The 27,973-nt window shown below is 44.2% G+C and overlaps 1 protein-coding gene across 1 annotated transcript; it reads left to right on the top strand.

The window, feature by feature from the left end:
* Positions 1–1,412: 1,412 nt before the first annotated feature.
* LOC307219540 (uncharacterized protein) lies at positions 1,413–27,663 on the top strand (the record flags this gene model as incomplete). The annotated part of the gene is made up of 18 exons (XM_079982798.1): positions 1,413–1,469; positions 3,601–3,672; positions 5,180–5,231; positions 8,244–8,329; positions 8,897–8,944; positions 9,639–9,767; positions 10,715–10,792; positions 11,055–11,137; positions 11,849–11,977; positions 13,416–13,535; positions 13,758–13,888; positions 16,949–17,163; positions 20,168–20,245; positions 21,070–21,157; positions 23,573–23,703; positions 25,807–25,947; positions 26,203–26,370; positions 26,989–27,663. The coding sequence occupies 18 exons, from the start codon at positions 1,413–1,415 to the stop codon at positions 27,202–27,204; spliced, it is 2,022 nt and encodes a 673-aa protein (XP_079838924.1). The 3' UTR covers positions 27,205–27,663.
* Between the last annotated feature and the right edge of the window lie 310 nt (positions 27,664–27,973).

Here is a 27,973-nt window from a genome sequence, read left to right as displayed (position 1 = left end):
CTCCCGCTTGGACTACTGCAATGCACTCTACGTGGGGCTACCTTTAAAGGTGACTCGGAAACTACAACTAATCCAGAACGCGGCAGCTAGACTGGTGACTGGGGGCGGCTGCCGAGACCATATAACACCGGTCTTGAAAGACCTACATTGGCTCCTAGTACGTTTCCGAGCACAATTCAAAGTGTTGGTGCTGACCTTTAAAGCCCTAAACGGCCTCGGCCCAGTATACCTGAAGGAGCGTCTCCACCCCCATCATTCTGCCCGGACGCTGAGGTCCAGCGCCGAGGGCCTTCGGGCGGTTCCCTCATTGCGAGAAGCAAAGCTACAGGGAACCAGGCAGAGGGCCTTCTCGGTAGTGGCGCCCGCCCTGTGGAACGCCATTCCAGCAGATGTCAAAGCGATAAACAACTACCTGACATTCAGAAAACATCTTAAGGCAGCCCTGTTCAGGGAAGTTTTTAACGTGTGATTTTACTGTATTTTTGGTTTCTATGGAAGCCGCCCAGAGTGGCTGGGGAGGCCCAGCCAGATGGGCGGGGTATAAATAAAAAATTATTGTTATTATTATTATTGTTGTTGTTGTTGTTATTTGTACATTTTATACTGTATTTTATGATACTACTATACACTGCCTGTGTGGAGTAGTGGTCAGAGGTGGGCGACCAGGGTTCAAATCCCCACTCTCAATGAAGTGCACTAGGTGAGCTTGGGCCACTCACTGTCACTCAGCCTAGCCTACCTCACAGGGTTGTTGCAGGGGATTAAATGAGGTGAGGGAGAACCATGAGCTTATTACAAGAAAAGCCGGGATATAAATGCAATAAAAATGCCTGCATAACAGGTGGTATATAAAAACCTCAATAAATAAATAAACTAGAAAATTAGAATTTGGGGTTGGGTATTGAATATTACTGGGCAAATGGTATGAGTGAAGAATTTGTAAAAAATAAAATAAAGAGGGGGAGCAAGAGTATGCTTCAGTTAGAATATTCCATGTTGCTATGACTGTACCTTTTCCCCTGCTGCTGAAACACAAATGTTATTTTTATTAAAAATTAACCACAGTCTTCCACCATCTTTTTAAACTAACCCCCTGTACTAAAAACTGATAAATATTTACAATTGTTATAAAGCAACAACAAAAAGGTAGAGTGTACATTTGATCTCCAGCTGCTTACAGATGCCATTTATATATATATATATATATATATATATATATATATATATATAAAATGATCCCATACACTGCATACATCCCACAGAGCCTGCTCTAAGAGGGGTCATCCGTGGATGTGGAATACAGCGAGAGGCAATTTCCACGTGCTCCACTCCTTCCCCAGTGCCACTGTGATCTGAGTCTCCCATGGCTGCATTTGCCATGTTTAAAAACCGTAAGAGACCCAGCCACCTATATGTCCAGTTTGGTCGTCAGAATCTTTTTCTCACATGGGGGAGAGGGAGGTGTACAGGTACAGTCAGCCTACTAGAAAACTAATAAATCTATTATAAACAGTTTAACAGGTATGACCCTAGAAAGAAACCTTGGATGGACCTTGGATTAATATGCTTTCCTTTCTTGGACTGTTGAAAATAAGATGTCATTATAAAATTGTATTAGCTATCCCATGTTATCTTGAAAGGTAATACTCTTTGTAGACTTGAGAAGCTATATCTAATAGAAAATTATAAAATAAAGAGGAAATGGGACAATGATTCTATGTTGGAAGTCAGCTAGAAGGTGTGGCTTTAGATCATTTTAAAAAGCCACCCTGGCTAGTTCAGATGCTGCTCCCTTTCTGCTGTGACAGGCTTCCTTGTCTGAGGCTCAGGGGCTGAGCCTCAGAAGGCTTGCAGTGGTACCTTGGGTTACATACACTTCAGGTTACAGACGCTTTAGGTTACAGACTCCGCTAACCCAGAAATAGTACCTCAGGTTAAGAAACTCCTACCCACTCAAACCTCTCTTGTACCTGCGATACATTGACGATATTTTTATCATCTGGACACATGGTCAACAGACCCTGGACACCTTCCACCAGAAATTCAATGATTTTCACCCCACAATCAACCTAACAATGAATCAATCTATGCAATAAATACATTTTTTGGACACTACTATAAAAATACAGGATGGGCGCATAGACACCACCTTGTACCATAAACCAACTGACCGACAAACATATCTATATGCCTCTAGCTACCATCCCAAACATACCAAACAGTCCATTGTATATAGCCAGGCACTACGTTACAGCCGCATCAGTTCCAATTCTACAGACAGAGATTCTCACCTAAGAGATCTACAGCAAACCTTTTTAGAACTAAAATACCCAGCAGATGAAGTTAGACAACAGATCAACAGAGCCAGACTGATACCCAGAGAGAACTTGCTGCAAGACAGACCCAAAAAAGAAAATAACAGAACACCTCTAGTCATCACATACAGCTCCCAAGTTAAAACAGTACAACGCATCATCAGAGATCTACAACCTCTCCTGGACAATGACAGTTCTCTTTCTCCAGCTCTGGGAGGAAGACCTTTCATTGCCTACAGACAGCCACCCAATCTTAAACAACTCCTAACCCACAATAATACTACTACCAGACTTAACACGGACACTGGCACCAGAGCCTGCAATAAACCCAGATGCCAACTTTGCTGCCACATACACCCGGACAACATCATTACTGGCCCCAACAACATCACACATACCATCTCGGGACTATTTAATTGCTCATCGTCTAACATTGTGTATGCCATCAAATGCCAACAGTGTCCTTCAGCTCTCTATATTGGACAAATCTTACGCCAAAGGATAAACGGACATAAATCCGACATCAGGAATCACAAGACAGAGAAACCAGTAGGAGAACACTTCAATCTCCCAGGACATTCTATACAAGATCTCAAAGTAGCTGTTCTATTACAAAGGAATTTCAGAAATAGACTGGAAAGAGAAGCTGCTGAATTGCAACTTATTACCAAACTTAAAACCATGGAGAGACCTGGTCTTAACAAAGACATTGGATTCTTATCTCATTATACATGACAAAGCCATTTTTCCAGCGGTGCAGCAGTAGCAGGAGGCTCCATTAGCTAAAGTAGTGCTTCAGGTTAAGAACAGTTTCAGGTTAAGAACAGACCTCCAGAACAAATTAAGTTCTTAAACCGAGGTACCACTGTAATTAGGTAGGGCTCGGAGCCAACAGTTAGGAAGCAGTGAAAATTGCTTCTACACCTTGCTGCTTTCTTCTGCAAAGTGCCCTTTTACCATAGTTGCCATTGCCAAAGATTCGTCATGCATGCTCTGAGTGCCACATGAGGCCAGAGTGGTATATGCCCCATTACGTTCCCTGTCACCTGAATAATAATGGAGGGGTGGGATATAGGTCTTGGTCAGGGCCCAGGAGGCAACTGCCTCAGGTGGCAGGATCTCCACAGGCAGCATATCTGGCCGCCAAGGAATGCATCGCTGTTGGCAGCGGTGGCTCCCTCCTTGTGGCTCACAAGATCTGCCCCCTCCTCAGCAGTGTCCCCCAAGCCTTCTCCACAGCAGACTCGACAAACAGGAGGCACTGCTGGTCTCCTCCTAACCCTAGGAAGGCCTCCTGGGGTCTTCACTCACCCAGAGTGATTCAGAGCGGGCCTTTGATTCCCATTTCAACCATCAGGTAAGTTTGATTTGACCACCCCGTCCCTTTCTCCTGCCCTTCTTCCCAGGCTCTCAATAAATCTCAGTGGAAATGGTGTAATGTATGCTACTGTTTTTCTGGGGCAACATTGCACAATAACTGAGTCATGATGTGGACTAAGTTCTGCTACTCAGTAGGGTTCATAGCTGTCAACGTTTCCCTTTTTTGAAGGGAAATTACCTTATTCCGAATAGGATTTCCCTTAAAAAGGGGGGAAAGTTGACAGCTATGGTAGGGTTTATGGCCAACCACAGCCTCTATGGAATGTGCAAGCAGTTTCCATCTCTATGGGGTTCGTCTCTCTGCTCTGGGGCCAGCAGTAACCTTTCACTTTCCAAACAGCATTGCTTTCCAGTGTGCCAGTGTGGAGTGTGTTCCAGTGGAGCCAGTGTGGTGTAGTGGTTAAGAGCGATAGACTCGTAATCTGGTGAACTGGGTTCGCGTCTCCGCTCCTCCACATGCAGCTGCTGGATGACCTTGGGCCAGTCACACTTCTTTGAAGTCTCTCCGCCCCACTCACCTCACAGAGTGTTTGTTGTCGGGGAGGAAGGGAAAGGAGATTGTTAGCCACTTTGAGACTCCTTAAAGGGAGTGAAAGGCGGGATATCAAATCCAAACTACTACTACTACTACTCCTCTTCTTCTTCTTCTTCTTCTTCTTCTTCTTCTTCTTCTTCTTCTTCTTCTTCTTCTTCTTCTTTCATGTCTGCCTCTTTTCTCTCTCCCCTCCCCCAAATTCCAGAATGGGGAACAATCATGTTCTGGGCTATATCAAGGGAGTAGGGAGCATCATCCAAAAATAAATTGCCCCTCCACCTTTTGGGGTTGGGGAAAAGGGGGTTGCGTTCCTGGCTACAGAATGTTGAAATAACTTTCCAGAAGTCTGGAAGCAGAGAAGATATTCCACTTGCAGGTTAAAGCAGAAGAGGCTGTTTGCTGCCTAAGGGTTCACACCCAGAAGCCCCAGCCAATGTTACCACAGGGCCAGTTAATTCTCTCCCTTAGCCTGCCTGTCCCATTCTTGCTGCCACTGCTAGGCCCCAACCTGCCCTTTCTAGTGCTTCAAGGACAGCTGCCAGGAAATGCCTGGGCCACAGACAGAAGGATTAAACATTAACGGTAACCCTATCACTCTGGTAATGCTATCTGCTTTTCACAGCTCCCATGGGGAAAGCATTAGGCAAATAACGGCACAATACAGTCAGCCATGGATGCTGGGCAGGTGGGTACTGCAGAGAGGAGCCCTGCATGAGCTAGTAAACATGCAGGGTGTTGTAGAGGACACTCTTTCTAGGGAGCTGAGAACTGTTCTGTCTCCACTGCACCCTGCTCAAGGTTTCCATCTTCTGCTTGAGTTCTGTGTTGATATGGATGTCCACCAGAATTTGGGACCTGGCTGCCTGGTTGCACTTGCCTCTCCAGATTCCCAAGGACTGACTCTCACTGACACCCCAAACTGAGCTGTCTCTGCTGTGTTTCCTTACAGGCTGAACAGGAAGTGTGTGTTCAAGCAGCTGTGGGAATTCGACAGATACCAGGTATGGTACTCAACAGCTGGAGAATGGGAACCCGCTTTCTTTGGGGATGGCTGCACAGCACCAAAAAACTTTGCTGTATCCTATTCTACACTATTCCTTTTTCATATTGGCTGATTACATATAAGCAACGATAACATTTAGGGGAAACAGGAACCTTCTCTGCAGGAACGACCTCTACTTAGCAAGAATAAAAATGGCCTTGAGGAGTGACATGTACAGATGTGAGCAATGAGAGACTAGCAGGAGTTGGCAAAAGCTAATTTTCCTTGTCCCGTTTTTATTGATGGCACCTTTTTGTAATAGTAAAGATTGTCTTCCACTTTGACAATCCCTTCCTGCTTTCAGGTCAATGCTGCCTGCTTACCATTGTGGGCTGCCTTCTCCTCTATTTCCATATGTGGTGTGGGAAGAAATGTCTGTTGCCTTCTTGATCCAAGAATGTCTTTAGCGAGTAGTTACTAGGTACTGTTGCACTTCACTTCTCAATCCTGTCAATCTTTATTCTGATTAGAAAATCTAGCTGAAACACTCTGTCATTGGCCCTAAACCACATGGCTTCTTGATTCACCTAAAGGACCCAGCGTCATTTACAGAACCTTTACAGAAAAGGTTGTGCCTCTCAGAGATTCCAGGGAGCCTTTGGGGCTGAGAGATGGACTACATGTTCTGAGGCTTCAGGGTTCTTGCAAGATGCTAAGGGGGATATGGGTGTTCCTAAATCAGCTGCATAACTCTTGATTCAGCAGTTCCACAGCTAACCCTATCACATACTGCATGCTAGGCATATGCAGTGCTTTTTTTCCTTTAAAAAGTTTAGGGGTACTCTCATTTGCCTACTCATATTGAAATACTGCCCCTCAATGAGGCCAAATTTAGATTCAAAAAATGTTCAGGGGTATGCTTACCCCTGCGTCTCTCCAGAAAAAAAGCACTGGGCATATTCATAATTTCCTTTAAAATAGTTTTTCTGCCGCAACTTCCACTTTATCAAACTGCACGACAATAGTAGGCCACAAGCTTAACATGAGTCAACAGTGTGATGCAGCAGCAAAAAGAAAGTTAATTCATTTCTAGACTGCATTAACAGAAGTTATAGTGTTCAGGTCAAGGGAAGTAAGAGTACTGCTCTACTCTGTTGTCTTGGTCAGATTCTGTTTGTTGTCTTGGTCAGAGTACTGTGTCCAGTTCTGAGCACCACTGTTTAAGAAGGGCATTGACAAGCAGCTGGAAGGTGTGAGGTGTCAGGAGCAGGTCAAGAATAATTTACACGGCTTCAGTGAAGCTAACTCTTTATTCAAGAAACCAGACAGCTCAGGAGATCAGGCCTAGGCGGCACAACAACTCTCCCCAGTAGAACTTGCCCCATGAGGCAGTTGTGGGGACTGAAGTTCCTGCCTTCACACAGCTCCCTAAGTCTCTTCCTCCCCCAGTTCCTTCCCTTTCTGAGGCTCCATTGTCTTGCCTGTCTTGGGAGGAGGGGGAACAGCAGGAGGGGGAAAGCCTGGCTCCTCACCAGCCTGACTCACCGCTTCCTCTTGGCCCCCTCGTCTCCAGCCTCCCCTTCTGCCTCTGAGTCTGGACTGTTCTCTGCCCCAGCCTCTTCCTGCTTACTAAGCCCTGTTACCTCTTCAGCTTCTGACACTTCCTCCTCCCAGTCTGATCCCCTCATCATTGTCCCACCACCACTCCCTGGACTCTGAGCCTTCGCCCCTTGGGGGTTCCCCACCATGCCTCCCACCATGCTGCATCCAGCCAGTTCATGACAGACAGAAGAGGAGGGTTGGACTGAATGACTCTTTGGGTCCCTTCAAACTTTACAATTCTATTATTCTATAATTAATCCTATAAGTAAGGAGTATGATTAGATCATTTTAACATGGAGATAAGAAGTTATGGTGTACAAAAATATATAACATGAATCTCCTTGCCCTTTCTTTGACAAAAGATTTGCATATGGGTGATGTTCTACTCAGCACTGTGGTTAGCAGGACTCAATTTTCATTCATAATGTGATACTCTGGATGAAACCAGAGACAAAATGTTCTGCGCTGAAGCCTCTCTGAAGACTTTAACCTACTTAAGCTCAAAGTAGAAAATCCAGAGGAAGGATAGTCAGCAACACACCTGGAATGAGCTTGGTTGCAGGGGATGGCCAGAAGATGTGTTCACCTACTGTGAGATAGGATTCCATTCTAATTTTTTGTTTTTGTTTTGGTCAAGTTAAACTCCAGACTCCTCCAGACTTTCTTTTGTGGTATGTTTCTAGGAGGAGGTCTGCAATTCAAAGCTCTGTGTCTGAGCCCTTTTTTTTTCTTTTTCTTTTTGCTGCTCCAGAACATTTCCTATGAAAATCCGCTCTTTACCACTGAATCAGAACAAATGGCAATCTGTGGAAACCACTTTACCACTGAATCAGAACAAATGGCAATCTGTGGAAAATCCAGTTGCTGTTTCTTCTGATTCACCGTTAAAGAGAGGGGTTCCCCAGGGAAAGCAGTAGGGCAGAAAGAAAGAAAGAAAGAAAGAAAGAAAGAAAGAAAGAAAGAAAGAAAGAAAGAAGCATTCAGACATGCAGCTTTAAAGTATAAACCTGTACTTAGAAAGCACAGGGCAAAGTGTGAGTGAGTCTTTCCTTGCTCTTAATCTCTCCTGAGATTAAAGCCAAAGGCAGCATGTGCTGCACATGTTGTCTTATGGAAATCATGTAGACTTTACCAACAAAGGTTTCATTCAGCAAAGGCCACTTTAAAAAAACCTGCATTGCTTTCAGGTTCTGCCCATGTTATTGCTTTGTATTGATTCTGGCTGGGATACTTATGAGTCATTTCCACTTGATCTCTTTGTGAATTGCCCCATCCCAGATTTTTCTTCCCATAAGGGTGGAGAACCTTTAATTAATGACATTATTATTCAGAGACGATAATTAATAAAGTCTCTCCCTGTGCCCATAGGATGCTGAAGAATAAGGTGGCTGTATTTCTAATTAGTACTCTTGCTTGATGTTCCTTCCAGGCTCATTGAAACAAGACAGCTTCCTGGTGGTGAACAAAGATTCTAACCGTCTGATATTCATTAGTAAAGCAGACAAAGGAGTGCAGGTGAGAAAGCTCCTAGAGCAGGGGTACCCTCCAGATATTGTTGTACTCCAGTTCCCATTGGCTCCAGCCAGCATGGCCAATGGTCAGGAATGATGCTGTTGTGTTCCCTAGCCCTAACCCCATTCAAGCACCGAGGAAGACACCTCTTGGAATGTTGCCAGCCCCTGAGTTCTTCCAGGCCATAAGGCATTGCCTTATCAGATTCAGAAGACTCACTCTCAGGGCAGTCTCCATCACCTCAATGTCATAAGAGTCAATGGCTCCAAAATAAGGCAGTGGCCCTTTTAGGCTACAGACAGCTCCTTTGAGCGGATAGGTCCAACTAGTTCTAGGCTAGCCAGCCTTCAGTTGGCTATGGGAGATCTGTGCACAGCTTCTTTCTAGACGCAAGATACATTAGCCAGTTTTCTCACAGTGATTTGCCCAAGGTCCTGACCGCATCTGCCTTGTCTGTATTATCCCGTGAACCAGACACTGACGACAAAGAAAGATGGGAAAATTACTGGAAGGATTTGAGAGAGACCTCAAATCTTCAAGCACTAATTGAGCACTGCTGTCTCTTTCCAGGAAGGGTGCTTCACCATTGATGGAGTCTTCAGTTTGGACACTGGGCAGGTACAACATACCCAGGATATTGTTCTGTGCAGCCCTTGCAATATATAACTTAATGATGTGCTAAGCTAGGGTGGAACACTTGGTGCACCAATTTTGATTTCTGACATGACAGCTTTGATTTCACAAATGAGAGGTAGTTCTTAGGATATTTTGAGAGGTTCAAGTTCCCACCACCATCACCTAGGGCAGCTGTTGTGGCAGTGAAGTCTATAAATTAATTTTGCACTGTGTGAAGAAATACCTTATTTTGTTTGTCTTTTCTGCCAATTAGTATCACTAGATGTCCTGAGTTCTAGTATCACAACAGAGGGACTTTATCTCCACCATGCATAATTTTATAAATTTCCATTATGCATTCCCCGGCCTTTTTTCTAAGCTAAGCTAAGCTACTGAGCTTTTCTTCCATGTGAAAATGACAAATGTGTTAGCATTAGCAGCATAATTTGTTGCAAGCATGTTCCAAAATGAATTTGAGGGAGGATGTTTTCACTAAATTTTTCAACATTTAATTTGTAAAAAAGAAAAAGAAAAAAAGGTTCGTGCTGTACAGTAGGTTGTATTCAGGGAATAAACCAGTAAAGAGGGCTTCATTTTGTCAAGTGTCTGGAGCCCTGGTACCTAACCCAAGGCCTTATCTGGGTTGATATGCACTAATGCTGGGCATGCAGATTATCATTTTTGTCCTTCACTCTAGGACAAGCTCTTCCTGGAGCAGCTGCAACCTCTGCTGGACATGGTGCCTTTGGGCTACAGTGTGTCCCTGCTGGTTTGTGAAGCCCATCACGACGGAACCCAGACCCAGATTCAAGCCTTTGTCCAGAAGGTGAGGGAGACTTCTATACTGTAATTTGTAGTCATTATGGAATGAAATTATGAACAGGGGAGGATGATACTGTAGATGGCACCTGACTCTTAGAAAGAAGGATGCTACCTATGAGAGCTTTGTTGTTGTTGTTTAGTCGTTTAGTCATGTCTGACTCTTCGTGACCCCATGGACCAGAGCATGCCAGTTACTCCTATCTTCCACTGCCTATCACAGTTTGATCAAACTCATGTTAGTAGCTTTGAGAACACTGTCCAACCATCTCGTCCTCTGTCATCCCCTTCTCCTTGTGCCCTCCATCTTTCCCAACATCAGGGTCTTTTCCAGGGAGTCCTTCTCTTCTCATGAGGTGGCCAAAGTACTGGAGCCTCAGCTTCAGGATATGTCCTTCCAGTGAGCACTCAGGGCTGATTTCCTTCAGAATGGATTGGTTTGATCTTCTTGCAGTCCATGGGACTCTCAAGAGTCTCCTCCAGCACCATAATTCAAAAGCATCAATTCTTCGATGATCAGCCATAAGAGATTACATGCAGTTCATTCCCCATAACATTGGGGTGGGGAACCTCAGGCTCAGGGGCTGAATGTGGCTCTCCAATGTTCTCCATGTGGCCCTCAGGACTGTCCCCTATCTGTGCCTCATCCCCAGTCCAAACCCCCCACTGGCCCAATAGCACTTTGCCAGTCTACACGTGAAAGGCTTCAATTCCATTGCACGCTGAGAAACTCATCACAAATCAGCTAAAAGGGAGGGCAGCTCAGAAAACACCTGATTGCATTGTGGGCTGATAATGACACCATTGGGCTGCTTTGTAATAGGTGAGCAAATAAAGTACTGAACAACAATTCCAAAAGGATGCAAAAGCATCAGTTGTAAGCAGCCACTTGTGTATGCAAGGCATAAACTCTTATGAGTTGCATTTTTCTTTCTTTCTCCCATTTGTCTTCAGGTAATAGAATCTGTCTTGCAAGAAACTAGCCCTGCCAAAAATAGTACTCAGTACCTCCAAACCATCACCTTTGTCCAGGTGCGCATATCTTGCATAGGGTGGCACCAGCTTTATACACTCAATGCTCTTCCATAAAAATGTTCTTGTAAGTTGCCTGTGTCCTCATTGATATGGCCCATGGGACACTGTCCCAAGTATCTGTTTGTTCTGCAAGCCATGGAAGCTGTATTTTCATTTTGACTGATGTGACTATAATAGTTTTTGCACTTTCGGGTTTGCCATTGCCATTCATCCCAGTCCCAGCTGTATTGATACTTTTCTCACATCCATCCCATTTCAGATCTACACAGATGGAAAGGCTCAAGACCTCCTCAGCCCCAGAAGTCAAGTCCTGCAGGTGATGGACCTCCCTCCGCTGGGGCTGTAAGCATCCATTTCCAAGGCTACGGTGTTGGATTGGTCTTTGTTGAGGAGGAGAGGAAACATTAGCACAGAAAACAGAGAAGAATCTGGGATTTCACTTTTTATTTACTCAGAGATCAGGGAGAATTTCACCCAATGGAACAGAATATGACAGAGCTGTTCAACAGTGGAATGGACTCCCTTGGGAGGTGGTGGACTCTCCTTCCTTAGAGGAGTTTAAGCAGAGGTTGAATGCCTGTCTGTCACGGGTGCTTTAGTTGCGATTCCTGCCTTGCAGAGGGCTGGACTAGATGACCCTTGGTGTCCCTTCCAACCCTACAATTCTGTGATTCTATGAATGGCTGGGGAGGGATCTGGCTGGATGGTATGCACAAAAAATTTCATTCAGACAGACTACAGTTTATCTAAGACATAAGGAATGTGAATATGTTGTTGGTTTTCTTGCCCTGGCACTTTCCCTAGGAAAACCTGTGGTTTACCACTGAATCAGAGCAAACAGCAATTGGGTTTTCTCAGGAAAAGTGCCAGGGTAAAAAAACAACATCATGCTTGACCATGGAGCTGTAAAGCTTGGACCTGTGCCTGGAAAGGGTGGCGTAAATTCTGGATGAGCCCTGAGTTTCTAAGGAACCCCTGACCACCCTCCTTATTATTTCTACGGCAGCCTAATTAAGATGCCTCACACTATCAACTCTCTCCTTCTCTCTTTAGGATGGTGGAAGAAGCGACGGAAGTAGTTGTGGCCAATTCACAAGCTGCCACTCATTGCTACTTGCAGGGGATGTCACTGCACCAAGGTTATTTGCAGAAATCTTTCCAGAAGGAGCACAAAGCAGCCATGTAAGGGCCGCAGGAAGGGGAGTGCTCTTTTGAGGGGAAGAGAGCAGCACACACAGCCAACGCTGCTCAAGATTCTGACATTCTCTCTGATGCACCTTCCTGAACCCATCTTGGAGATCTCCACTCGAGAGGCAGAATATTCGCCTCCTGCACTCTGTGCCACTTGAGTGCCACTTAGAAGTGTACTGGCTAGACTTTGGCCTTGCTCACATATGTGCAGCTCATAAGCTGCTTGCATCATGGATGTGCAGTTTAGCATCAGGAGCTGCACAGTCACTGGTACAATCACTATTCTTTGGTGGAAAGTTGAGACTGAGTCAGCCCACACACTTTTTCCTGGTTCTTCCTAGGCCAGAGGTGGCCAACTTGGTGCCCTGCAGATTATTTGAATGAGAATTTCCACTAGACCCAGTCAGCATGGCCAGTTATGATGACAGCTGTAGCCCCTAACATTGGGACGGCACCACATTGGCGTCCCCTGCACTAGGCCTTTGGCTTCTGTGACTTACGATCAAAGATTTGCTTTTTAAAGCATCATCATTTCTTGCTGAACCCCAAGGCTATTCTTACTCATGATGACACAAGAATACTTCCCTGCCAGTCCTTTCAGTTTGAGCAAGGAAAGAGCTAAGAACTTGCACAATGCCTGCTAGGAACCGATTCTGCAGCTGGCGCTTCATGCCCCAGGTTTTACAGCAATGCCACAGCCATTTCACGTGGTTTTAGAATGTACACAGCAGTATCCCAGCAGTGAGCTGCCCCTTTAACTTATATACATTCAACCTGAAGTTTAACAGACACCCGTCCATCCACAGTTGTCTCTTCTCTGCACTGCAGTTGTCTCTTCTCTGCACTCTGAGCTGCAGTGTTGGTTGCAGTCCTCATACTTGCATGCATGCCAGACCTCAGCTTCCAGGAACTTACAATGAGTGGGGAAATACTAACTGAGGGGAGGAGGCAACACAAAAACACACAGAAACCTCCCATCAAGCACTGTCCAGGAAGCATCAAGGTAGATTTTGGAAGTATATACTTGAGTGCACTCATGTGTGGGCAAAGGTGCACATATGTGCACATGGAAACGGCAACCCATGTATGCATTAAGACCCTGGTCTGGACACAGCCTGAGTCATACATCGGTCCATATAGCTCAGTGCTGTTTGCTCCATCAGGATTCCTGATGCAAGTTAGAAGAAGGCCTTCCATTATCCTTTCCCTCACTGCCATTCCAGAACATTGCAGAAGCAGAGGTGAAGACAGCACTGGAAATTACACAGTGGAGCATTAACAGTGAAACTGAGTTGCACAGTTAGGACAACAGCTTTATGTAAAATGAAAATGACAATGGCCAGATACTGGTAGTGGGAGCTTAGGGATGGCAATTCTCACCTATCTACCCAGACCATCCTAACCTTCTCTTTCCTACCTTCCCTCTGAGATGTGGCAACCTCTTCACCATCACCATGGAGACAAAAGCAGAGGGTGGTCAGGGGCTTCAGCGTGCTGCCGTCAAGATCTTTGAGTTTTCTGGAGGAAATGAGCAACACTCTGCTGATCCGTGAGTATGGGGTGGGCCTGAGTAGAGGTCAAGCAGATTATCAGAGAATGCGCACGAAACACAAGGCCTCCTTTTCTGGGAATGTGTAGCCCCTAAACCTTTGATACTGGGGCACAGTCACTTTCACTGCTCGGGACTCAGCCAAATTAATTCTGCTTTAAGAAATGTGCTTATTCTCTGCCTGCTGGGTGATCTGTTCCTTGCCGCTCCTTTCCTGTACAGTTTTTTGCCTCTTTTCCGAGCTTCAGCGGCTGCGGCTCTTCCTGCTGACACAGAGTTCCTCTGCTGGATGCTGAAGCATTTGCTGGAAGAAAATGCCTTCACCTTCCTGCTGTTGTGCCTGACCCTGCCAGGTACCACAATTACACGTATCGTTTTCTTTTGTATGATATTGAAGGAAGGTTGCTTTTGCTGTAGCTTGTCAAGCACTGTTCCCTTCTCAAGAACATACATGTTCCATGATCTGATTGTGAGGGTTGTTGTTTTTCTCCAAAGACCTGGAAGTAGATGATGTCTCCACCCATTAGATGGAAAAAGGATACTCTGCTTCTGGGCACTTCCATACCACAGGCTTAAAACAGTGTAATATTTATCTTGGGACCCTGAGAATTGCAGTTCTGTGACAGGGAGCTAAGGTTCTTATCCCCTTACCAAACTACACTTCCATGAGTAATATCAATTTATTATCAATTTACAGCATTTTCATACTCCCCATTAACAATTTGTTCCCTAGGTGGTTTGCATTATTCAAAAAATATTGTGCTTTGAATAAGTAAGATGATTTGTTTGTTCCTTGATTCTTTCATTTTATTCTGGTGTGCTGAGCTGATTCTGCCTCTTCACTGCAAAAGGGAACTGGAGAAACATCTGTCTTAAAAGCCCTAACATTTTAAAAACTCACAGGAAGTGACTCTTTCAACCAATGTGAAACATGTTTATGCAACGCACTTTTTCAGCTCTGTTTTATAAGCAGCAGTGGTTGTTTTTCAGTGGAATTGGTAAGAAAAAACATTGCCACAAATACATAGTCTCAACATTTACTCAACCACTCTAAGGCCAAAATATTAGCAAGTACATAGCTTGGATTTGTTTCTTCATAAAACATACAGGGCAGAGGAATTCTTAACATAGGTTGCAGCTTAAATATAAAACCAGCCTGCTTCTGCACTACAGAATTTAAAATAAACAAGCTAGAATCTGTTTGCTCCTCCTTGAAAAGGCACACTTTGAGAATTCAAAATCACCAAACTGGGACTGTTGTGTAGGGTTTTAATATTTATCCTTTAACTAATGAGCAGTGAAAAATGCTAGCTAGATATTTTTTAGGCCAATGATAAGATTTCTTTGCCTGTTGAAAGCATGAAGGAAACAGCGCAAACAAAGTGGCAAGTGGCTGCAGCAAGTGTATACAGCTAATCTTCACAGCCAGCTGAATAAACGCAGACCAACAGGTGGGTTCTAATGCACTCTGCTGCCACTTGCACTAGAATAATACACTACAATTCTCACGCTGTAGCACCCTGCTTGTGGTTAACGCTTAGCTGGAATGAAATATTCAACGCAGCAATAGAGAAATTAAAATAGTAATTTATTTGTCAGACAAATAAATATGAGGCACAGTGGTATATGGTTACCAAGCTCTGGCCTGGCTTCTTGCCATTCTGGCCAGCACTTATATTTCCTTAATCCAGCCCCCTTGCTCCTCCTGTGGCTGCCTCTGTCCAATCAGCCTGGTTGAAATTCCTATTGGCTGTTTGCTAGAGCCAATCACAAAAGATACACCCATTTCCTTCTTGCCCTTTTATGGAAATCAAAAAGCTATATATTCTTCTATCTATAAATGACAAATAAGTAGTAATATATCTTACATGTGTCTCAACAAGGAATCTTAATTACCAGCTCACCTCTTACCCTCCTTGCCCTATTGCCTTCCAAAACAGATAATTAATCTTGAATTTTTATCTTATGCATATGTCAAGGATTTAGTTCACATCAACATTGAGAGATCTCCTTCATTTGAAGGTTTCTAAACAAAAGGCCTGACAACCATATTTCAGGAGTGCTCGATGGCGTCTTCTGTCTGACAAGGGGGGTCTGGTGGCTGATGGCCCCTGTGATCTCTTCCAACTATATGAAATAAGAATCTAGCATTTCTTAAATCCTTTGCATAATTATATTTAAACTAATATATTTAATACATAAATAACCTTTTAAAAGGAAAAGAAATCTTAAAAGGATCTTAGTTTAAGAAACAAACAGCTTTTGAAAAGTCTTCCCAGAAAATGTTCTGTTTCTGCCAGCTAGATGCTTTTTCACTGCTCTTGACCTTCTTAACCTTAGAGAAGAAGATATGGCTCATTTTACTATTTATTCACCCTTAATTTGTAGGGTCAGTGTAACCTTGGCTGTCAGCCTGTAATTCCCTTTTTACGACTTTGAGAATTGTTTTCTGCTATAAATCAGGGGGGCCCCTTGTCTAGGAGTAAAAATATCTTGCCAAGGTTTTTAAGCAACTGGTCTCCTGGCATAAAATATTTGAAAATCATTAAGCTTTTTAAGATACAGGCCCTGATTAAACATATAAGCTTTAATAAAAATGCAGGCTTATGATTAGATGCCTCAACGCAAATAACAGTCTGTGTAAAAGAGTTTTAAAACTTTGCTGCAATAGCTTTATAAAACATGAAATATAAAAATACAACATTAAATTAAAACATATCAACATTAAATTAAAACATATCAAAATAAAACAAGTTTTAAACTTGTGGCTGTAGGATAGTTATCCTTCTCGGGTTGGTTCAGATCCAGCACAAGTGTATTGCTTTAGGGGAAGATTTGATTTATTTTATTAGCAGGAAGGGCAGTTAGTCTCAGTAGCCCCTGCTGGAAACTGAGTGGCACCTGTTTAATTTGGAAACAAAATCTTTGCAGAGTACTACTAAAGTACTATAGTTAACTGTGCTAACTCAGGGCTTACCCTACTTACCTTTCCTCTGCTCTGTCTAGGAACAGTCCACATTTTAAAGCACTGGGTCTGATTGCCCTTTTGCATTTCTTTTTTGCTCTGGAGCTTTCTCTGCAAAAACCTGCTTTTTAAAGCTCAGTTGGAGCAAACAGCAATAATGGAAAACCTGAATTGATGTCTGAGCACTAAAGAGCAGGTTTATGCAGGGAAAGCTCTGGAGAAAAACACACACACAACCAAATGAACACTTGGGCATAGAGCTTTTAAGCATGGACCTGTACTTGGAATGAGCAAGGCAAAATATGTATGAATAAGCCCACAGTGTATCTTTATCAGAGTTTTAAAAGAGAATGATGTTTGCCTCAAGTGGTGACTACTGCTCTAGAGGCCAACCAAGAAACCCAGATGTTACAAAGTCTGGCTGAGAGTTTTGTGGGGTTTTTCCCAGATGCTTCTGGAGAAGAGATACGGTCTGCCATCTCACTGACTGAACAAGTGAGGACTGTGACAAAGAAAGTGGCACCAGTCCATTGGGATCCCACTCAGGAGGCTCAGAAACGAAGAGAGGTGATAGGAGAGCTGAGAGCCCAGCTGTGCTTCAGGAGTCGGGTGGAGCAGGAGAGCATGCTCAGCCAGTTGGAGAGGGTGATCAAGGAGATACAGGTAACTGCACAGCATCAGCATACAGTGATACCTTGGTTTACAACCATAATGCGTTCCGGAGGTCCAGTTGTAAACCAAAACAGGTTATAACCCAAGGCGCACTTTTGCCAATGAGGCCTCCAAAAAAAATATTGGTTGTACAGTAATCCCAAAAACAGGGTTTGACATGGTTGTAATCCCAAATGGTTGTAATCCAAAACGGTTGCAAACCAAGGTACCCCTCTAGTTGGTATGAACTCTGCATAATGAAGTATTTGCCAGAAATCTCATGCAGCCAGAGTTGAAAGGCCATGTTTGAAGCACAATATTCTGGACTCGCAGAAGACTGGGCAGTTAACTGTAGAATCTCTCAGGCACTCACAAGAATGACCTGCATTTAATGGACAGTTATCTGAATTAAAGCCTAAATACACAGCCACCCATAGAGCTCTGCTGGATCAGACCAACAGGGCATCCTGCCTCCCAAAGGGACCAGCCGGATGCCTCCAGGGATGTCAGAAAGAGGAGCCCTCTCCTGGTATTCCATGGGATACTGCCCCCATGTGTGAGAGTTTCACATGGCCATTTTGACTAATAGTTGATACAAGACTTGACAGCCGTGAACGCGTCAAATTGTATTCTAAAACCAAGTTTATTTGCTATATAAGCACATTTTGTGGCAGCAAGTTCCATAAATTAATTAGGCACCAATTAGTTTCATGGCTGGATTCCAAATTTTATTATAATGAGAAAAACTTATCTTCACTTTCTCTACACCATGCATAACTGATAAAACTCGAGTGTGTGTCAGCCCCTGTCCCTTAGAAATTTTTTCCCTATGTTATAAAACCTCAAACACATTATCCTTTCATTGTAGACAATGTGTTCCAGTCCTCCCTGATAATTTTGGCTGCTCTTTCCTTCACTTTTCCAAGTTTACAACATCCTTTTAGAGATGGGACAACTCCATTTATAGGCCATGTTCCAATTGCAGCTGCACTGTAGGTTTGTCTGTGGTCATTGCAATACTGAAATTCAGTTTTAGTCTCAGTCTGTTTCCTAGTTATCCCTAACATTGAATTCATCTCACTAAGCTAAATTAAAATTAAACTGTAATATTATTATCTTCTTCTTATAAATAGATATTTAAAAGATTTAGAAAAAATGTTTAGCAATTTAATTTTGAAAATGCTAATCATTGGCCAATCTCTTACATTTTAATTATCTAACCTATGCGGGGGGTTCCCCCCCTTAATTGCACTGTCCCCCCCCCCCGAAAATCATTACAGTTGTACCTTGGATACTGAAGACCTTGCGACTCAAATGTTTTGGCTCCCAAATGCGGCAAACCTGGAAGTGAGTATTCCGGTTTGCGAATGTTCTTTGGAACCTGAACATCTGACACAGCTTCATAGAATCATAGAATCATAGAGTTGGAAGAGACCACAAGGGCCATGGAGTCCAACCCCCTGCCAAGCAGGAAACACCATCAGAGCACTCCTGACATATGGTTGTCAAGCCTCTGCTTAAAGACCTCCAAAGAAGGAGACTCCACCACACTCCTTGGCTTCTGATTGAGTGCAGGAAGCTCCTGCAGCCAATCAGAAGCTGCACCTGGGTTGTTGAATGTTTTCAAAAGTCGAATGGACTTCCGGAACGGATTCCATTCGACAACCAACGTATGACTGTAATGAAAAAAAAAAAGAAAATTCAGACATTTTAAAAAATCTGCATGAAAAGTGGTTTTACAGTAAATTATATTTCTTTAATTCAGATCAGAACATATGATTTGGCATCCTGGATCAGGTCAGTTCTGTTTCCAAAGAGGCCAGTCAAGTACATCTGGGAAGCTCAGCAATGGGGAATGGAGGCAGAACTCCCTGTGTTGTTTGTCCCCAGCTGCCCCTGTGCTCCAGGTTTTTAATTTAGCTGTCATAGTGTTTCAGGTGCTACACTTTACTGGCCTAGTAGTTGACAAGGAATCTTATGATGCATTCCATGAAGAGGGGATATCCGTTCTCTGGTTTTAAAAAATCAAGGGGTTATCTCACAATCTTAGGGTACACAGTTGTGGTAGATATGCATTTGTGTAGGTTGAGGTACTTTCCAAAGCTCTAAGCATTGGGCTGGCAAAGCCTTCTTTCTCTCGTTCCCATCAGCTGATGGGGAGGGCAGAAGAAAGACTGCATTTTGCAAGCATCAGCTGCATGAAGGAGAAGTACCTTTTAGAGCTGATGCCTGCAAAAACCCAGGGCTGCTTGATTTGGCTTCGTGCGCAGATTGGCTTGGAGGCTGGAGGTTTCCCCACACCTAGTCTAGGAATAGCATAACCACTGGCTTAGACTAATCAGTAGGTTGATTATGTTCCATAATTGAGTGAACTGGTAAGACAATCCTGGTGCACCTGTTGCTTTGTGTTGATTTCTGTCACCTAGCAGAATGTGGCAAAAATGTAAAGTACAATGGGCTGCCCAGAACATTTATTATTATTATTATTGATTATATTTATATACCATCATTCATCCATAGGGCAGTTCACAACAACATTTCTGTTTCTCCATGTTGCAAGAAATTTCAGATAGGGTAGGGGTTGGTTCGAGTGTGTGTGCATGTGTCCCTATGCGAAGGATCCTGGCAGGAGAGAAATGAACTGCACTTTAAAACTCACATTGTGCCAACTCAGGGCCAGTCCATCCATGAGTCAGCTGCCTCAGGTGGCAGAATCCAAGGGGCACCTCCATGGGCACGACTCCCCTCCGCCCCCGCTGCCAGAAGAGCAAGGAGAAGTGTCTGTGGCAGCTTCTGGCTTCCAGAAGATCTCGGAAGCCACTGCTGCCATTCAGATTCATTGAGTCCTTCTGAATGGCCATAGAAACTAGTGGAGATGGTAACCACTTGCATGGTTTTGCTTGCTAACTGTTTGGCTATTACAGCAGGGCGGGCTGGAGGGCTCCAAGAAGCGTGCTCACAATAGCTGTAAACTAACTATTTTGAGGCTGAGGAATTGGGATCGACTGTTTTTAAGGTTCTGAAAAGCCAACGCTGGAAGAAAAAGAAAGAGGCTTCAGCATATGAAGCAAAGGCTACTTCTCCTGAAGGCAGAGTAAGTACTTCTCAGGTATCTCAGCTTATCAGACCCACCCTGTAACCTTAGGGGAATAAATGTCTTATCATAGTACAGTGGTACCTCGCAAGACGAAATTAATCCGTTCCGTGAGGCTCTTCGTATAGCGGTTTTTTCGTCTTGCGAAGCAAGCCCATTGACAGCTTAGCATTAGCGCTATTAGCGGTTTAGCGGCTTTTAGAGATCAGCTGTTAAGCGGCTTATCAGCGGATCAGCTGATAAGCGGCTTAGCGGCTTAGGAAAAGGGGGGGAAGGGGGGGACCCGCAGGAACTCACAAGACATTTTCGTCTTGCGAAGCAAGCCCATAGGGAAATTCGTTTTGCGAAGCGCCTCCAAAACGGAAAACCCTTTCGTCTAGCGGGTTTTCCGTCTTGCGAGGCGTTCGTCTTGCGGGGCACCACTGTATACAGTGTAGCAGGAAGCCCAGTGTAGAAGTTCACAGTGGATCTGTCAGGAACCCCAAAACTGTAAAAGTACCCTCATATGGTTTAGTCTTTATACAATTAGCTTTTGAAGTGCACTGGCCCTTTCATTTGGAAAAGAATCTTATTGCATCTTGTTTATTATTTTAGGAATAACAAAAATAAGCAGTGTTACATGTATATGTGTTTGAGAGGGACTGGGTGTCTGTCAACCCCCAGTCCTAATTGAGCAAACCAAGGAACCTCCTAGGCCCAAAAATGTCCACTGCAGTCTCTTTCAGTCTCTGTGTGAAGGGGGTTCAAGGTAGAGAGAATTCTATTAAGATACCAGTATCATCGCCACTCCGTATTTTGAATCACTTGACTGTGTTCCACTTCAGGGTAAAATTACATCAGATATGGATGATGGGGGTGAACTTGGGAATCAACAAAGCCAAGATGATACACGGCAGGACAAAGAAACATCAGGTTTGAAAACAATTAAAGGCCGGAATTACTCTGTACCTATCTGGAGGTGAAACAGCTTGATAATTATATAGATAACTCATTGATTTGTAGGATAAATGAAACAGGTGATCTTTAAACCACAGAACAACAATAAAGGCATGAAATAGATAAACTACCACCATTCAAAGGCCAGGATGAACAGTTGCAACTTAAGTTATCTGCCAAAACGTGTAAAGTGCCAGGCACACTCCTGTGAGAAAGGAGTTTCACAGTTTGGGGGCTGCCACAGACAAAACCCTGTCATGAGCCATCACCACCCTGAGCTTCTAAAAGTGGCAGCACTGCCAAAGCTTTCTCCATTGATTTCAATACCCAAGCTGGCACATATTGGGGGAGGCGCTCCTTCAGAAGTTTGTGGTCAACGTTATTTTGGGATTTATACATTAAAATAAGCACCTTAAATTGGCACAATTTTCAGGATACATGTACTATGAGTCCTTTCTGCCATGCCAGACACCATCCTGGCTGCTGCACTCTGCACTAGTCGTGGCCCCCAAGCCACCATCAATGGCAGCCCTACGTAGAGCACATTGCAACTGCCAGTAGCCTGTCAGCAGCCTGTAGGCTACTGGAGCATGGAATACAGTGTCCCAGGGAGGCTGTACCTGGTGAAACAGCTGTAGCTGAAAGTAGGCCTGGCCAATCAGGCCACATGGGATCTTCGTTAACAATGGTGGATCCAAGAACAACTAACAGGTCACCCCAACACCTCCCAGATTTGTAGCACCCTGCTTGTGGTTAACGCTTAGCTGGAATGAAATATTCAACGCAGCAATAGAGAAATTAAAATAGTAATTTATTTGTCAGACAAATAAATATGAGGCACAGTGGTATATGGTTACCAAGCTCTGGCCTGGCCTCTTGCCATTCTGGCCAGCACTTATATTTCCTTAATCCAGCCCCCTTGCTCCTCCTGTGGCTGCCTCTGTCCAATCAGCCTGGTTAAAATTCCTATTGGCTGTTTGCTAGAACCAATCACAAAAGATACACCCATTTCCTCTTGCCTTTTATGGAAAATAAAAAGCTATATATTCTTCTATCTATAAATGACAAATAAGTAGTAATATATCTTACATGTGTCTCAACAAGGAATCTTAATTACCAGCTCACCTCTTGCCCTCCTTGCCCTATTGCCTTCCAAAACAGATAATTAATCTTGAATTTTTATCTTATGCATATGTCAAGGATTGAGTTCACATCAACATTGAGAGATCTCCTTCATTTGAAGGTTTCTAAACAAAAGGCCTGATAACCATATATCAGGAGTGCTCGATTGGCGTCTTCTGTCTGGCAAGGGGCTTGGCTGGTGGCTGACTTAATTTCAGGATAGTTACAACTCTTACAACTATATGAAATAAGAATCTAGCATTTCTTAAATCCTTTGCATAATTATATTTAAACTAATATATTTAATACATAAACAACCTTTTAAAAAGAAAAGAAATCTTAAAAGGATCTTAGTTTAAGAAAGAAACAGCTTTAGAAAAAGTCTTCCCAAAAATGTTCTCTTTCTGCCAGCTAGATGCTTTTTCACTGCTCTTGACCTTCTTAACCTTAGGAAGAAGATATGGCTCATTTTACTATTTATCCACCCTTAATTTGTAGGGTCAGTGTAACCTTGGCTGTCAGCCTGTAATTCCCTTTTTACGACTTTGAGAATTGTTTTCTGCTATAAATCAGGGGGCCCCCTTGTCTAGGAGTAAAAACATTTTGCCAAGATTCTTAGGCAGCTGGTCTTCTGCCTGGCATAAAACATAAGCTTTGATAAAAATGCAGGCTTATGATTAGATGCCTCAGATTCAGGAAAGCAATCACACAAAATGCTAAGAACTAATAATTCACAAGTGCTAATTCATAAAGTTCTGCTGCAGAGTACTGTATATAAGAAGCAAGTATTAGGAGATAATGAACTGAATGCTAATACAACTGCAGTTGAGATTGCAGCCTGATATCCATCACACCTGACTCACCCAGGTCTACCTGGCTGTCATCACCCCCCATTCCCCCGCCCCCATGGACCATCTCTGGCTACAATCTCCACTCATGGGGCCCTGCCTGTGAATCACCCAAAGGACAACCCCCTTTGGTATTGCCCTTTCAGCTCCTACATGAAGCAATCAAGGGAAACCATGAAGTGTGGAGAAGAAATATGGATAGAGAGATGGTTTTACAGTATAAAGACCTGTGTATATAAACAACACACTGTAGGGTGAGACGTATTAATATAAATCAGGTATCTTTATACGGCCGGGGGGGGCAGGAATTGGTACATTTTATTTCACCATACACAGCAAGACATCCCCTTCCTTGTGTCTAAATACTGTCCTATCCCTCCTTGCTACTAGCTTCCTTTCATACAAGACTTGTTTCTGACAGGAGGTGGCAGCATCCCAAAGATCCAGCTTGAGCAGGTTGGTGTACTTCCAAGTGCCATGGAAGACAAACCTTTCACTGCTGCAGTGCACAGAGCCAGAGACTTGAGTGAGGCAACCGAATCATCCAGCCCTGTAAGTGACATGTGGGAGTCTCAGACCATGTGCCTGAATCCAAGTCCTCAGAAGATTGGGAAGATTTGATTTCACCACCAGCAGCGAGATTTTTCAAGTGCAATGCACTTGAATTGCTTGTGAATGTAACAGGGGATCATGAGTTTACAGTAGCTCACACCTGCATCATGGAATATGCCCCCTCAATGTAGACTATTTTAACAATTGCCCATAGAATGCTGAAAGTATATGAACACTTCAACAGCTTCTCCCCTAAACACTTGTGTGAACTACTTTTAACTACAAGTAAAAAGGTAAAGGTACCCCTGCCCGTACGGGCCAGTCTTGACAGACTCTGGGGTTGTGCGCCCATCTCACTCAAGAGGCCGGGGGCCAGCGCTGTCCGGAGACACTTCCGGGTCACGTGGCCAGCGTGACATCGCTGCTCTGGCCAGAGCCAGAGCCGCACACGGAAACGCCGTTTACCTTCCCGCTGGTAAGCGGTCCCTATTTATCTAATTGCACCCGGAGGTGCTTTCGAACTGCTAGGTTGGCAGGCGCTGGGACCGAGCAGCGGGAGCGCACCCCACCGCGGGGATTCGAACCGCCGACCTTTCGATCAGCAAACCCTAGGCGCTGAGGCTTTTACCCACAGCGCCACCCGCGTCCCTTTTAACTACAAGTAGTTGCATGCTAATTGAAACATAATATGAACAGAGGCAGCCACACAAGGCATGCATGGTGATTTCCAAGGCATCCGTTCAACCCCACCCCACCCCATTCAATGGTTTGTACCAGGGACATGAACATGGCCACAGCATCATAGACAGCCTCCAGGTGTTTGCATTTTTAAGTAGCAACCATATGGCTCTATGCACGTAAAAACTGGACCTGAGAAACAAGGGCCCTGGCTTTCTGTTTTTTTTTTCCCAATCCTGTATCAGGAAAAGCTTTGCCTGATAATGTTTAAAGGCACAGGAGGGAGCAGAAATAATAATAATAATAATAATAATAATAATAATAATAATAATAATAATTTATTATTTATACCCCGCCCATCTGGCTGGGCCTCCCCAGCCACTCTGGGCGGCTTCCATAGAAACCAAAAATACAGTAAAATCACACGTTAAAAACTTCCCTGAACAGGGCTGCCTTAAGATGTCTTCTGAATGTCAAGTAGTTGTTTATCGCTTTGACATCTGCTGGAAGGGCGCCACTACCGAGAAGGCCCTCTGCCTGGTTCCCTGTAGCTTTGCTTCTCGCAATGAGGGAACCGCCAGAAGGCCCTCGGCGCTGGACCTCAGCGTCCGGGCAGAATGATGGGGGTGGAGACGCTCCTTCAGGTATACTGGACGGAGGCCATTTAGGGCTTTAAAGGTCAGCACCAACACTTTGAAGTGTGCTCGGAAATGTACTGGGAGCCAATGTAGGTCTTTCAAGACCAGTGTTATATGGTCTTGGCGGCCGCCCCCAGTCACCAGTCTAGCTGCCACATTCTGGATTAGTTGTAGTTTCCGAGTCACCTTCAAAGGTAGCCCCACGTAGAGTGCATTGCATTAGTACAAGCGGGAGATAACCAGAGCATGCACCACTCTGGCGAGGCAGTCCGCAGGCAGGTAGGGTCTCAGCCTACGTACCAGATGGAGCTGGTAAACAGCTGCCCTGGACACAGATTTGACCTGTTCCTCTATGGACAGCTGTGAGTCCAAAATGACCCCCAGGCTGCGCACCTGGTCCTTCAGGGGCACAGTTACCCCATTCAGGACCAGGGAATCCTCCACACCTGCCCACCTCCTGTCCCCTAAAAACAGTACTTCTGTCTTGTCAGGATTCAACTTCTGTTAGCTGCCATCCATCCTCCAACCGCCTCCAGACACTCACACAGGACCTTCACCGCCTTCACTGGTTCTGATTTAAAAGAGAGGTAGAGCTGGGTATCATCCAGCCCCAGACCACAAATATTTCATGTGTATACTTTATGTAACTCAATGCCTCTTGCAAAGAGATTGAGCTGTATGAACAATTATTTATATTGCTCTGAGAAAACCAGAGACTAGAGAAGATTTGCTTTGTGAGCACTTATTGCAGTACTTTGGACTGTCTTCCTGCGCTGCTCTTTTTCAGAGCCTGGTTGGCGAGCAGCACCAAGACACAAAGGGGAGGTTCTCTCAAGCAAAAACCCGGTGGCAGGTTCTTCAAGAGCAACACCATCTCCTGATACAACAGGAACTTTTGAGAATGGAAGAGGAGCTGGCAAGTCAAGAGGTGAATAGTTCCTGTCTGTGGTGGCAGGAGACCAACTTATCAGCTCCTTGAGGAAGCAGACTGTGTGGGGGAGAGAAACATACAGCAAGGGAGGGCCCGTGAGACAAGGGCTTTCCCACCAATCACCCAATGCTGGAACCAGAACCAGCAATTAACATTGTAACTAAACAAATTCCAACCTCTGTTTTATCTGTCCCATAGTCTGCCATCTCACAACAACTCATCTGAAAGGTTCTTTCTCTTCTCAAATTGCAGCTTCCTCCAGGCCAGCAAGGAGCCATGCTCTGGCAGAAAGAAAAGTCTTGGCTGATTTTGCGCATGGAGGCATTGCAAAGAGATCAGGCAGAAGCAGAAAGGGATCTGGAGGAGCTGTACCAAGAATGCCAACGAGAAACTGAAACACAAAAACACCACATCCTGCAGGTCAAGTGAGCTGTCAGTTCAAACTAATCCGGGGAAGGGTCCTTCTGAGTTTCAAACCAGTCATTGTTTGGTGGCGCCTTTGAGATGGCAGGTTTAACTCAGAACCAGCTCTTTTGTTTCCTTGTTTGGAGGTTCAGTGGGAACCTTTAGATTCAGGGAATCTTTAGGAGTGACAGACCTCTAGTGGCAGCATCAAATAAGTGATTGCGTGAGAGAAACAGCAACCCTCTGCAACATTAGAAGTTTGAAATAAATATCAATATAGCTGTCAGCTTAGCAGCTTGCCTGAAGGACTAAAACACGTGATTCCAGTGGTATAACCTCCTAAAGAGCCCAATTGATTTTTCTTTTTTTAGAGCTGGAGCAAGAAAAGTCTATGTTACAATAAAAACCCTGCAATTCCTTTATTTATTGGATCACTGGAACATCTTTCTCTATATATACTTGCTCTGCAGGGCAGCAGTAGAGGAATAGAGCACAGCTTCAGTTGTCAGGCCAGGCTATTTCCTGTTGAATGTGTAAGAGAATGGGAGAGTTCAGCAGTACTAGATGATGCCCTTTTCATGCCTTGACCTCTCTCTTTCATCTACTAAAAGGCTTGTTGAACTTCTTCTACAGGTATTCCAGGCTTATAGGAAACATGCTGAAGAGCATATAGATGTCCTTGAACAGAGATATCGAAAGCTGCTCCAGGAGTCCCTTCGGGATGCTGTTCTCCTTTCCACTCAGAACCAGCAACTACAAGCTCAGAAGCGACTGGGCTACATGGAGAAAGCTACCCAGACTGACTTCCAGACCCTTACACAGAGCCACGAGAGAGCCTCCCCATCCTAAGAGCTTGTATTTGTGCTTTGTAATTTCATTTTTATGTGCTTTTGTCACATTAGCTTTCACAACTAAGGTTTTGCTTACACAAAGTTACCTGAAATTTTGTCTCACAGATGACACTTTCCCAGCCTAGGCAAACATTTAAGTACTTTAATGATGTTTCATCCACATTTGCTTCCTTGTGGCCAGTACTTTATGTCACTCACATGCTGAAATGTAAAGAAAGCAATGGTTGAAACTGAAGAATGATCTCTCTCCAAAGTAAATTTGAGAAGGCAGAATGTGACAGGAACAGAGATTATCCACATCCAGCTGGTTCAATACCAGGCAGAGGGCCTTCTCGGTGGTGGCGCCTGCCCTTCTGGAACACCCTCCCATCAGATGTCAAGGAAATAAACAACTATCTGACTTTCAGAAGACATCTGAAGGCAGCCCTGTTTAGGGAAGTTTTTAATGTTTGATGCTGTATTGTGTTTTTAACATTCAGATGGGTGGGGTAGAAATAATAATAATGGAATCTCAACTAAGACAGGAAACTTGTTTCATTGGAACAGATTAAAACTGAGTAACATTCAATTTTGAGCAAACACGGGTTGGATATACGAATAGACCATTGGCATACCCTTCTATGTATGGCTTGCGTGAAGGGTGCTTGAATCCCTCTCAATCTGATCTGATTTGGGGATGGAAATGGCCTCAGTGGCCTGGTTAACAACCTGCAATGTATGATGGGAAGGTGGCTCTTGGACCACTTGCCAGTTTCAAAATCATATAG

This window comes from Podarcis cretensis (genome assembly GCF_951804945.1).
Source record: "Podarcis cretensis genome assembly, chromosome: 7".
Classification (NCBI taxonomy): domain Eukaryota; kingdom Metazoa; phylum Chordata; class Lepidosauria; order Squamata; family Lacertidae; genus Podarcis; species Podarcis cretensis.
This window is presented reverse-complemented; position numbering and strand designations above follow the sequence as displayed.